Consider the following 14,021-nt stretch of genomic DNA (forward strand, 5'->3'; position numbering starts at 1 on the left):
ACGCAATTTGGTTGCATGAAAACTTATTCTATCAAATACAGTGACCCTTGTTATAGAAAAGATGCAAAATGGCTCTTCCATCAATTTGCTGAATGCAATAGTAATTCTTTAATATAATACAAAAAGGCTCTAGCCACACATCATGCAATTAGAATCATCTTCATGTTACAGGCAGGTTTCCCTGGTGTGCTCTTCATGCCTCTAATCTTTATCTGACGTCTGTTGAAGCAAGTCGCCTGTGAATAACTGTTATAGCTGCTGTGGCTGATTTAAGGATCATGGGTCATAAATGAGAAGTGCCTTCCAGATATAATGGCAAGCTAAACTACTGATACTGGACATAGTTTATAAATCATTAGACCTGCAAAGATGATTATTATTATTATTACTTGCCTCTCGCAGGGGTCGTCAAAGTTTTATAAAAACCGCCCATTTTTGCAGTGCTGGTCAACCTGGTCCCTACCGTGCAACCAAACAGCGCCGCGATTGGCCCATCATGAAAGCTGGAACGCCCACTAGTGGGCGTAGGGACCAGGTCTACCAGCACTGCAAAAGTGGGCGGTTTTTATAAAAACTTTGAAGACCCCTGCTAGAGGATCATAGTCACATTCAGTGCTGTGGCCATCTTTTCTGCCTTTTTGCTTACGTTAACTTGTGTGGCTCCTCAAAACTCTGAGACTGAGAGGACATGCACATCTCCAGGTTTTAAATTTACTCAGAGGCCTTTTTACTGAAATAGTAGAATTTGTTCAAATTATTTATTCAAATGATAGTCCCAGGTTTTAGTAAAAAGATGTTTCAGTCAACAAAAGAACCTCTCTCATAGAAGAGATATACTAATACACTGATTTTTATATACTAATCCATTGATATTTGGAAAGTTAGTGTAAAGTTCTTTAGAAGCTATCTGGTTAGCTTACATCCACTTTCATATGGATAAAATAGCTATCAACAAATTAGCTCTTTAAAATACTAAATTAGTGCAGTGGATAAAGCGTCGACCTGGAAATGCTGAGGTCACCGGTTCGAAACCCTGGGCTTGCCTGGTCAAGGCACATATGGGAGTTGATGCTTCCAGCTCCTCCCCACCTTCTCTCTCTGTCTCTCTCCCCTCTCTCTCTCCCACTCTGTCTCTCTCTCTCCCTTTCTCTCTCCTCTCTAAAATGAATTTTAAAAATTGTGATAAAATACTAAATTAGATTTGATAGTTGGTGTACGAAACCTATATATATTTGATGTATTTTTTTTTTCTGATGTGAGAATCAGGAAGGCAGAGAGACAGCCTCCCACATGCACCAGACCGGGATCCACCTGGAAGCCTGCTAGGGGGCGATGCTCTGCCCATCTGGGGCATCGCTCTGTTACAACCAGAGCCATTCTAGCACCCGACTTGGAGGCCATGGAGCCATCCTCAGCACCCGGAGCAACTTTGCTCCAGTGGAGCCCTGGCTACAGGAAGGGAAGAGAGAGATAGAGAGAAAGGAGAGGGGGTGAGGTGGAGAAGCATATGGGCACTTCTGTGTGCCCTGGCCGGGAATTGAACCCGGGATTTCCACATGCCAGGCCATCGCTCTACCTCTGAGCCAACCGGCCAGGGCTTGACGTGAGTACTTTTTAATTTCCTTTATGTGTAACTTACAGTGAAAACATGTTAAGATTGTGTTAATTAGTTAATTCTTAATTTTAATGATTTTATTTCTAAATATTCTTACTAATAGGACTTTCTGATTTCGGAGATATATATTATTACTTTAAAGGGAGTGATACTTCACATTCTGCATAATTTAGACTTTTCTCTGGTCAAATAGGAAAGTGGTACATGTGTCATGAAGTTCTTTTGGAATACTTTGGACATCTAGAACTATCTCAGAACTTTCTATAAAATATTAGAATGTTCCTTCTTTATAAACATTGGCAGGTGTTTCATGGTAGACCAAAATTATGTATACATTCATTTTGGCAATTTCTTTAGCTACCTTATGTTTTAGTAAGACTTAGCTCTCTCCCACACCCCCCAGAAATGGGTATTTATTTTCCCTTTGTCTGTACTAACACTCTTAGAACAATACAGGAGCATCTATTGTACCTCTAAAAAACAAGCAAAAAACTTGTTTTTAGGATTTCATGTGAAGAACTTCACAACTAAATTAGTTGAGGAATCCAAAAAGCAGTGTTTTAGATAGCCTTCTCAGAATATTACCAGAGAAATAATATACCACTATTTTAGCAAAATTTACAAACTCTTGCATTTTATACTTCAGGAATTTGTTTTCTGCATTCCCTTTGCCCCAGATTTACCTTTCTTTCCCTTTTCCTGCCTCGCAAACATCTTCCAAGTCTCAGCACAAGCATTGCTGGCTACAGAAAGCCACCCCTGACACCTTCTATCTTGCACAGTACTCCATGCCCATTGCTATTCTAGTGTCACATAATATATTACAAGTGTTGTCTTACTCGTCTCCTACCCCCACTAGACATTTGCTTCTTGAAGATAGGAACTCTATCTTTCTCATCTTTTGTTTCCTCTAGACCTAGCTTAGTCCCTGTTGCCTGATCGTTGCTAATAAATGTTTAACAAGTGGATGAATATATGAATGAAAGATTTTATTAAAGATATCAATCAACTTGGAAACCTTCACTAGTCATTTCTCATTATTCATGAAAACTTGTATTTGTGAATTCACCCACTCACTAAACTACATCTGTAATCCCCAAATTGTTACGGTGATTCTTTCTCAGACATAGTCAAAGGGGTGAAAAATCTACCTGATATGCATGTTCTCAGTTGAAGTCATCGAGGCAACACTCTGCCTTTTTGTTTCGGTCAGACCATAAGCAAGTGTCCTTTCAATGGAGATTTTGCTATTTAAAGTGGCCCCTGAGCATGGAACTAAAGTGGTATCTAATGTTTCTAAGTGCAGGAATACTGTTGTGTTATGGAGGAAACACTTGTGTTAGATAAGCTCCATTCAGTCACAAGTACTAGTGCTGTTGGCCATAGGGATATTAGGGAGTGATATCCAAAATGTATGGAGCTGCTTTTGGGGTGAAAAAAGTTCTAAAATTGATTTTGATGATGGTTGCAATACTCTGTGGGTATACTAGAAACAATTGAATTGTACACTTTAAATGAGTGAATTATATGGTGTGAAATTTATATCTCAATAAAGTTGTTAGCAAAATGTACACACACACACAGGCATACACAAATTGCTGGACCACCTCCACAGTTTCTGATTCAGTAGGTCTGGGATGCAGTCCAAGAATTTTGCTTTTATTAGTAGTTCCCTAGTGCATTGATATTTCTGGTGTAGGGGCCAGATTTTAAGAATCGTTGCCTTAAGGGGTTCTGTAGAAACAGACTCAGAAAATGGTCAGAATAGAGGTGAGCTAAACAATAGCCAAGTCACAAACAAGACACGCCACAGAAGGATTACACTGAACACACAGCTACTACTACAAACGGCTGGGTGCCACAGCTTGCGTGAGTGCTCCTGCTGGCACCTCCGCCACTCCTGCCCCTGGAAATAATTTTGCTGCTTAAAATTATTTTGGTGCTTGCCCTGGCCGGTTGGCTCAGTGGTAGAGTGTCGGCCTGGTGTGTAGGAGTCCTGGGTTCGATTCCCGGCCAGGGCATACAGGAAAAGTGCCTATCTGCTTCTCCACCCCTTCCCTTCTCCTTCCTCTCTGTCCCTCTCTTCCCCTCCCGCAGCCAAGGCTCCATTGGAGCAAAGTTGGCCTGGGTGCTGAGGATGGCTCTATGGCCTCGGCCTCAGGCACTAGAATGACCCTGGTCGCAACAGAGCAACGCCCCCTGGTGGGCATGCCAGGCGGATCCCAGTCAGGCGCATGCGGGAGTGAGTCTGACTGCCTCCCCATTTCCAACTTCAGAAAAATACAAAAAAAAAAATTATTTTGGTGCAATTGTTTTCAAGCATTATAACATATTCAACTATGCTTGAGTTAAAACTACATTATCCTTTTTTTAAAAAAATATTGAAATACTGACTACACTATGATACATTTATGTTTTTAGACTGTACCAAATGTAGATTGATTAGAAAGCAAGTATTTAACTTTTTTTTTCCCTGTTCAGCCACTTTTCCAGGTATGTGGGAGAGAACAATAACTATAGGAAGTGCTGGAAAGACTTTCAGTGTAACTGGCTGGAAGGTGAGATGAATTTAAATGATTAAAAGCAGGCATATACTTCATTTCTTGTAGATTTCTTTGTGTTTTAATTGCATATATATTTAGTTTACACAGGTTTTTATACTTAACAATCATTGCTTGTTATTTACTCATTCAGCTTTCACATTGGCCTTAAAATATTTTGAGACCTAATCATTTTGTTAAAAGTAAGAAAACATAGGTAATTTTTCATTTTGTAGGTAACCAACTAATGACTCTTTTTTCTTAACAAAAAATGTTCAGATTACTGCCTATTAATATAAAAGTAGAGCAAATAACAATAGTAATATTTTGGCACTTACACTACGTGCCAGGTTCTTAGTGCTTTACATGTGCTGATTCCTTTTATTCTCATAGTCACCTTATGAAGTAGGTACAATCTGTTATTTCCATTTCACAGACAATAAAACTAAAGTGCAGAGAAGTTAAGAAACTTGCTGAAAGTTGCACTGCTAATAAATTCAGCCCAGGGCATGCAAGCAAGCTTCCTCTGTACACTTAACCACTGCATTCTGGGGCACAAATGTTTATCCAGTTGAAAATTACCTATCTTTGAACATCACTTCTCCTAAACATGGCTCAGAAGCAGGGAGAATTAATGATGCCTGTAGAACCAAATAATGGAAGAATCCCGTAGGCCATCATTCAGAGTTATGTTAATCTATACATAATTCAGACAAGCTTTGGTATGGTTTTTTAGACCTCCAGAATATCAGAAGCAGCAAGATAATAATAATTATTAATCATTAGAAGAGGATAATAATGATTACAGGTAATGTTTACCTTCTGAGAGCAGAGTTTAGTGACTCCAATTGGCAACTTTTACACGCACAAAAAGAGTTGAAATAATTCTAAAACTGAACTTTCACAGTGTGAACATTTTAGAATTGAATATATTTAATAATTGCATTAAGCTTATGTATTGTATTGGATTTGGTACATACGATTTGATTCATTTTTTGAAATTTGCTTTTATCTTTTCCTTTTCCAGCTTGGCTGGTCCATTGGTCCTAATCATTTAATAAAACATTTACAGACAGTTCAACAAAATAGCATTTACACCTGTGCAACTCCTTTACAGGTAGGCGTTTTGAGGCATGGTCTTTTGGTGATGTTGTCTTTATGTTGTGTCTTTGAATTGCCTTAGTTCTTTCCTTCATGTCCTTTTTGAGCAGGGCTTCCAGTATAATTTGGGAGTTTAAGAGTAGACTTATAATCATTGCTGTTAATAATAGTTTGTTATTGTTGTTTTAATACATCAAGTTTTAACTTTGAACACTTATACTTTGCTAGTGGGATTGCAAAGTACTACAAACTCTGTGTGGAGTACGGCAACAGCACTAAGCCAAATTACAGATGTGTGTGTCCTGTGAAGCAGCAATCTGTCTTCTGGGAATGCACCCTGGTAACTATTATCTGCATGTGTAAGACGCTCTGTACATGAACATTTATTGCAGAAGATAGGAGATAGTCGTTATCCATCTGTAAGCCATTGGTTTAAGTAAACCATGATCTATCTAAACATTTTAACATATAACTGTAATAGTGTTCTATTTCTCTATAACAAATTATCACAAACTTAGTGGCTTAAAACAACACAGATTTTTTTTTTTTTACTAAGTGAGAGGTGGGGAAGCAAACAGACAGGCTTCCACATGCACCAACCAGGGATCCACCGGGCAAGGCCCCTATCAGGCGATGCTCTGCTCATCTGGGGCTGCTGCTTCGCTGCGTGGCAACTGAGCTATTTTAGCACCTAAGGTGAGGCCATGGAGCCATCCTCAGTGCCCGAAGCCAACTTGCATGAACCACTTGAGCCATGGCTGCAGGAAAAGAGACAAAGACAAAGAGAGAGAAGACGGAGGGGTGGAGAAGCAGATGGTTGCTTCTCTTTTGTGCCCTGACCAGTAATCAATCCCAGGACTTCCACACTCCAGGCCAATGCTTTACCGCTGAGCCAACTGGCCAGGGCCCCAGGTTCTCTTTTATCTTACACTTCTAGGGCTCAGCAGTTGAAATGGTTTTACAGGACTGAAAGCAAGGTGTCAGCATTGCTTCATTCCTTCCGGGGGCTCTAACAGAGTTCGATCCTTGTCTTTTCCAGTTTTTAGGGCCTGCTCGCATCCTTGCTGCATGGTCACAGCACTCCAACCTCTACTTTTGTCAACACATATCCTGTCACTTCTTTCCCTTACAAGCATATTTGTCATTGCATTAGACCCCAGGTAATCCAAAATAATCTATCGCAAGCACTTTTACTTAAAACATATTTACAAACTTCATTTTACCAGACAATAACATATGTTTGGTTCTAGGTGTTAAGTTAAGACATGGACATCTTTGGGGATCATTATTCTATCTAACATCATGGCTGTTTGAAAATTAAAAGTAAAGAAAGAGAAATAGTGAAGAAACTCTACTTACTGATAAGAAAAAAATTCTAGAATATAATGTAAAGTAAAAAGCAAGATACAGAGCAGCCCTGGCCGGTTGGCTCAGCGGTAGAGCGTCTGCCTGGCGTGCGGGGGACCCGGGTTCGATTCCCGGCCAGGACACATAGGAGAGGCACCCATTTGCTTCTCCACCCCCCCCCCCTCCTTCCTCTCTGTCTCTCTCTTCCCCTCCCGCAGCCAAGGCTCCATTGGTGCAAAGGTAGCCCGGGCGCTAGAGTGGCTGGCTCTGGTTGCGGCAGAGCGACGCCCTGGAAGGGCAGAGCATTGCCCCCTGGTGGGTAGAGCGTTGCTCCCTGGTGGGCGTGCCAGGTGGATCCCGGTCGGGTGCATGCGGGAGTCTGTCTGACTGTCTCTCCCCGTTTCCAGCTTCAGAAAAATACAAAAAAAAAAAAAAAAAAAGATACAGAGCAGTATATCTGCTAGATTCTGTATAATAAAGGGATAAACTATTTGCTTCTATGTTCTTTTTTTTCTTAATTTATTGTGTTTACATAGATTCAAATGTCCCACTGAGTATATCCCTCCCACCCCCGTGTGCCTCTCAACCTCTCCCTTGCCCCCCCTCCACACCACGCCCTCCCCCCTTCCCTCCAGGATTTGCTTTCCTCTCTATAACGCTGTGTTATGTATATATAATTTTACTAATCTCTTTTCCTTCTTTGGTACCATTCTCTGGTACCCTTCCTTCTGTCCGCTTTCCCTCTGGTCCCTTTGATCCTACCTATGCCTCTATTCTGTTCCTCAGTTCATATTGTTCATTGGATTCCTCAAATGAGTGAGGTCATGTGATATTTTTCTTTCTCTGCCTGGTTTATTTCGCTTAATATAATAGTTTCTAGGTCCATCCACGTTGTCACAAAAGGTAAGATTTCCTTCTTTTTCATGGCTGCATAGTATTTCATTGCATATATGTACCACTGCTTTTTAATCTACTCGTCCACTGACGGACACTTGGGCTGTTTCCAGATCTTGACTATTGTAAACAATGCTGCCATAAACATGGGGCTGCATTTCTTCTTTTGAATCAGTGATTTGGTTTTCTTAGGATATATTCCTAAAAGTGGGATGGCTGAGTCAAAAGGCAGTTCCATTTTTAATATTTACAGGAACCTCCATACTGTTTTCCACAGTGGCTGCACCAGTCTGCATTCCCACCAGCAGTGCAGGAGGGTTCCCTTTTCTCCACATCTTCGCCAGCACTTACTCTGTGTTGTTTTGTTGATGAGCACCATTCTGACTGCTGTGAGGTGGTATCTCATTCTGCTTTTAATTTGCATTTCTCTAATGATTAGTGATATTGAACATTTTTTCATCTGCCTCTTGGCCATCTGTATGTCTTCTTTGGACAAATGTCTATTCATTTCTTCTCCCCATTTTTTAATTGGGTTGTTTATCTTCCTGGTGTTGAGTTTTTACAAGTTCTTTATATATTTTGCTTATTAACCCCTTATCAGACTTATTGTTGAGTATGTTCTCCCATTGTGTAGTTTGTCTTTTATTCTGTTCTTATTGTCTTTAGCTGTGCAAAAGCTTTTCAGGTTTTTTTTTTAATTTTTTTTATTTATTCATTTTTTAGAAAGGAGAGAGAGAGGGAGAGAGAGAGAGAAGAGAGAGAGAAGGGGGGAGGAGCAGGAAGCATCAACTCCCATATGTGCCTTGACCAGGCAAGCCCAGGGTTTCGAACCGGCGACCTCAGCATTTCCAGGTCGACACTTTATCCACTGCGCCACCACAGGTCAGGCGCTTTTCAGTTTAATATAGTCCCATTTGTTTATCCTGTCTTTTATTTCCCTTGCCTGTGGAGATAAATCAGCAAATATATCGCTGCGAGAGATGTCAGAGAGCTTACTGCCTATGTTTTCTTCTAAGATGCTTATGGTTTCACGGCTTACATTTAACTCTTTTATCCATTTTGAGTTTATTATTGTGAGTGGTGTAAGTTGGTGGTCTAGGTTCATTTTTTTGCAGGTAACTGTCCAGTTTTCTCAACACCATTTGTTAAAGAGACTGTTTTTACTCCATTGTATGCTCTTACCTCCTTTGACAAATATCAATTGTGATAAAGGTATGGGTGTATTTCTGCATTCTCTGTTCTGTTCCATTGATCTATATGCCTGTTCTTATGCCAGTACCAAGCTTATTTGAATACAATGGCTTTACAGTATAACTTGATATCAAGAAGTATGATACCACACACTTTATTCTTCTGTTTCAAGATTGCTGTAGGTATTCATGTTCTTTTTTGTTTTGTCTTTCAGACAGTTCATTGTTGGTGTATAAAAATGCCACTGATTCCTGAATATTAATTTTATATCCTGCCACCTTGCTGAATTCATTTACCAGGTCCAGCAGTTTTTTGACTGAGACTATAGGGTTTTCTGTGTACAGTATCATGTCATCAGCAAATAATGATAGTTTTACTTCTTCTTTTCCAATTTGGATGCCTTTTATATCTTCTTCTTGTCTGATTGCTGTGGCTAGGACTTCCAGAACTATGTTGAATAAAAGTGGTGAAAGGGGACACCCCTCCCTTGTTTCTGATCTTAAGGAGATTGCTTTTAATTTTTGCCCATTGAGTATGATGTTGGCTGTGGGTTTGTCATAGATGGCCTTTATCATGTTGAGGTATGTTCCCTGTATTCCCACTTTGCTGAGAGTTTTGATCATAAATGGGTGCTAGATTTTAGCAAGTGCTTTCTCTGCATCTATTGATATAATCATGTGATTTTTCTCCTTTTGTTAATGTGATAAATTACATTAATTGATTTGCAAATATTGTACGAGCCTTGCCTCCCCAGAATAAATACCACTTGATCATGATGTATGATTTTTTTCATGTATTGCTGGATCGGGTTGGCTAATATTTTGTTGAAAATTTTAACATCTAAATTCATCAGGGATATTGGCCTATAGTTTTCTTTTCCTTGTACTGTCTTTGCCTGGTTTTGGAATAAGGATTATGTTGCCTCATAAAGGAGCTCAGAAGTCTTCCCTCTTGAATTTTTTGAAATAGCTTGAGAAGGATAGGAGTTAATTCTTCTTTGAATATTTGGTAGAATTTGCCTGTGAAGCCATCTGGCCCATGGCTTTTGATTGTTGGGAGTGTTTTGATAACTGTTTCAATCTCATTTCTTGTAATAGGTTTGTTTAGATACTTTGTTTCTCCAGATTGATTTTTGAAAGATTGTATGTTTCAAGGAATATATCCATTCCACCTAGGTTGTCTAATTTTTTGGCATACAGTTCTTCATAGTATTTTCTTACAATCCTTTGTTTTCTGCTGTGTCAGTTGTTACTTCTCCTCTCTCATTTCTAATTTTATTTATTTGAATCCTCTTTCTTTTTTTCTTGGAGAGTCTGGTTAAAGATTTATCAATCTTGTTTACCTTTTCAAAGAACCAGCTCTTGGATTCATTGATCTTCTATATTGTTTTTTTAGCCTCTATATCATTTATTTCTGCTCTGATCTTTATTATTTCCTTTCCTCTACTTCCTCTGGGATTTACTTGCTGTTCTTTTTCTAGTTCATTTAGATGCAGGGTTGAGTTGTTTATTTGAGCTTTTTCTTGCTTCTTAAGTTATGCCTGTAATGCTATGAACTTCCCTTTCAGGACTGCTTTTACTGTATTCCATAAATTTTGAGTTGTTGTATGTTCATTTTTATTTGTTTCAAGGAAATTATTTATTTCTTCCTGATCTCATTGTTAACCCATTCATTATTTAATAACATACTATTAGTTTCCAAGTGTTTGTGTGGTTTTCAATTTTTCTATTGTGGTTGATTTTTAGTTTCATGCCATTGTGATCAGAGAAGATGTTATGATTTCAATCTTCTTAAATTTATTGAGACTTGTTTTGTGACCTAACATGTGGTCGCACCTAGCGAATGTACCATAAGCACTTGAAAAGAATGTATATTCTGCTGTTTTAGGGTGAAAGATTCTGAAGGTATCTATTAAATCTAGTTGATCTAGTGTGTTCTTTAAGACGGCTGTTTGTTCATTTTCTTTCTTGAGGATCTATCCACTGATGTTAGTGGTGTATTGATATCTCCTACTATTATTATAGTATTGCTGTTGATCTTGCCCTTTATGTCCATCAAAATCTGCTTTTTATATTTAGGTACTCCTATATTAGGCACATAGATATTTATAATGGTTATTTATATCTTCTATTGGATTGCTCCCTTAAAGTCTATTTTGTCAGATAAAAGTATCGCTTCCCCAGCTTTTTTTTTTTCCATTTGCATGAAATATTTTTTCATCCCTTTACTTTCAGTCTATGTGTATCTTTTGTTTTCAGGTGGGTCTCTTGTAGACAGACAGCATATGTACGGGTCCTGTTTTTTTATCCATGAAGCTATCCTAGGTCTTTTGACTGGAGCATTTTATCTATTTACATTTAAGGTTATTATTGATATGTAGTTGTTTATTGCCATTTTATTCATTAAATCTACATTCCTCTTTTATGAAATTTTTTTCCCCTTATTCTGTTTACAACAATCCCCTTAACCTTTTTTGCAGCATTGGTTTGGTTGTAATGTATTTCTTGAGTTTTTTTTGTTTTGTTTTTTGTTTTTGTCTGGGAAGCTTTTTATTTCTCCTTCAATTTTAAATGATAGCCTTGCTGGATAAAGAATTCTAGGTTGTAGGCTCTTGTTCTGCATTACCTTGAATATTTCTTGCCATTTTCTTCTGGCCTCAAGTGTTTCTGTTGAGAAATTGGATGTCATCCTTATGGGGTCTCCTTTGTAGGTGATTGACTGCTTTTTCTTGCAGCTTTTAGTATTCTTTCTTTATATCCTAGCTTTGGTATTTTAATTATGATGTGTCTTGGTGTAGGTCTCTTTGGGTTCCTCTTTAATGGGGTTCTCTGTGTGCTTCTTGAACTTGTGTGACTTTCCTGCATCAATTTAGGGAAGTTTTCAGCTATGATTTCTTTGATCAGGTTCTCTATTCCTTGTTCTTTCTCTTCTCCTTCAGGAACCCCTATGATACGGCTGTTGTTTCTCTTCATGTTGTCACAGAGCTCTTTTAGAGTTTCCTCAGACTTTTTGATCTTCTTTTCTTTTTGCTGTTCTGCTTCCATGCTTTTGCTTATCTTGTCCTCTAAATCACTGATTCGATCCTCTGCTTCATCCAGCCTGCTTTTAATTCCTTCTAGTGTAGTCTTCATTTCTGATATTGTGTTTGTAATTTCTGTCTGATTATTTTTTATGATTTCAATGTCCTTTTAGATGCTTACTGTCTCTTTGTTTAGGTGCTCATTATGTCCATCTATTGTTGCTGTAAGATCCTTGAGCATCCTAACAATCATTATTCTAAACTCTGCGTCCGGTATCTTGGCTATTTCCATGTCATTCAGTTCTTTTTCTGGGATTTCTCTTGTTGATTAATTTGAATTGCATTTCTCTGTCTTCCTATTTTGTCTCTGAATAGACTCCTCCTTTGGATGTGTTGCTTGTGTAGCTAGCTGAGTATAGGATTCGTGTTGTCTGCCTTCAGCTTTTAGTTGTGTTGTTTTTAAATCTTCTTGGGTTGGCCTCAGCTGTTATTTGTAATCCACTGTGGCCTGCTTGTCTTCTGCTATTCCTCTTTTTGCTATTTGTGTCAGTGTTTTCTATGTCTTAGCTGGGTCAGGTGTGAGGAGCCTTTCCTTAAGATACCTCTCTAACTAGGGTTGTTAGGTCCTGAGCTGATACTCTTCGTATCTGGCCGCTGGATGTACCGGCCCTGGACCTCCCTGGCCAGAACTTGGCTCAGACTAGTGGAGGTCCCTGCTTATGACTGGCCCTTAGCAACCTTCTTGGAGCTACAGGTGATCCACAATTTGTGGCTGCCTCTGCTGGGCCCTGATGCTGTTGTAAATATCAGCTGCACTCCTAGGCTGGCTTTTATCTGCTCTTGGCCACTGTGTGTGGCCTCTCTATTCCCAAGGTGTGTTCTTTCTCCTGGCTCCCCCTGCCACAGGCTCCTTAGGCACTCAGTCACCTACACTGCTGGGTGTGCTGGCTCGTGGGTTCATTGGCTGCAGCTAGGGCTTCCCTGCTGGGTTGCCCTGCAGGCGCAGGTGACTCCTTGCCTCACTGGGCTCCACCCCACACAATTGCACAGGCTGCCTCTCCAGGCTCTGCTCTGCAGGTGCGTGGGAACACCTCTCCTGGCTCTGCTCCTCTCCCATGCCGCCTGGGCTGCCAGGCTCTGCTCCCCACCACTGCCACACAGGCTGCCCCACTGGGCTCTGCTCTCTGCCACTCAGCAGTTTTGGGGAGCAGTGTATGCAAGACCTCAGCACTTAAAACATGTGACCCTGATGTGCCCCGTGCTTCTAAGTGTCTCTTTGCACTGACTAGAGCAGTAGAGCCTCTGATGGGGGGGGGGGGGCGGTAATTGCTTCCCTTTGCTGGCTTGGTTCTTCCAGGAAAAATGGCCACTTTAGATTTAAGGAGTGACCCAGTACAGGTGTCAGGGTGGCTGTCCCCCACAGTCTCTCCCTGTGCCCCTGAGACTACACTCTCCTCTTGCAACTCCAGTCCTCTTGGCACTCCATGCTCCTGGAGCGCCGGGTAAGTGGCTGTGAACGAGGTTTTCTGTGCAGTTTCTTTAAGAAGAAGCCTAGGTCTGAGAGTTCTGTCTCCTTGTAAACAGTTACCCGGCTCTTCTTTCAGCTAAATACTGTCCGTATGCCTCCTCTTATCTCTGGGGTTCCAGTCCAGTCCTCGGGCTGAGGACCCACACCTGTCAGGGCAACCCACTCCTCTATGAGAGTCCCTCTGGGCCCCCTCTTGCTCCTTGGAGTGGGACAGCCCTCTCTGCATCTCTGCCCTTCCTACCAGTCTTGGTGTGGCTTCTTCGGTGATGCTTGGTTATTAATTTAGTCCAGAGTTTCAAGATGGTTGTTCCTAAGTTAAGTTGTAATCCACTTTGGTTCTGGAAGGTGGGAGTTGTAACATCCACCTACTCCATTGCCATTTTCCAGGTTTGCTTGTATGTTCTTAAAGGATCTTTGGAAGGATCCATAATGAAACTAGTAAAATGACTATTTGTAGGGTTAAGGTGAATAGGTGAAATATAAGGACAGAGATGGGTGAAAAAAAATTTTTTTTGTATGAGGGAGAGAGAGAAAGAGATAGGACAGACAGAAAGGGAGAGAGATGAGAATTATCAGCTCATCATTGTGGCACTTGTTAGTTGTTCATTGATTGCTTTCTCATACGTGCCTTGGCCAGGGAACTACAGCTGAAACAGTGACCCCTTGCTCTAGCCAACGACCATGGAGTCATATCTGTGATTCCCACACTCAAGCTGTTGAACCCATGCTTAAGCCAGGGACCGTGGAGTTTCGAACTTGGGTCCTCAGCGTCCCCAGTCGATGCTC

General features: G+C 40.4%; 1 protein-coding gene across 5 annotated transcripts in view; it reads left to right on the forward strand.

The window, feature by feature from the left end:
* KYAT3 (kynurenine aminotransferase 3) overlaps positions 1–14,021 on the forward strand; it is a 68,906-nt gene that overhangs the window by 38,172 nt on the left and 16,713 nt on the right. For all 5 annotated transcript variants that reach the window (XM_066268718.1, XM_066268720.1, XM_066268719.1 and 2 more), the window contains 2 exons: positions 4,097–4,173; positions 5,183–5,272. In XM_066268718.1, the coding sequence (XP_066124815.1) occupies positions 4,097–4,173; positions 5,183–5,272 (167 nt within the window). The remainder of the gene's footprint in view (positions 1–4,096; positions 4,174–5,182; positions 5,273–14,021) is intronic.

Source organism: Saccopteryx bilineata, chromosome 3 (assembly GCF_036850765.1).
Source record: "Saccopteryx bilineata isolate mSacBil1 chromosome 3, mSacBil1_pri_phased_curated, whole genome shotgun sequence".
Taxonomy (NCBI): Eukaryota; Metazoa; Chordata; class Mammalia; order Chiroptera; family Emballonuridae; genus Saccopteryx; species Saccopteryx bilineata.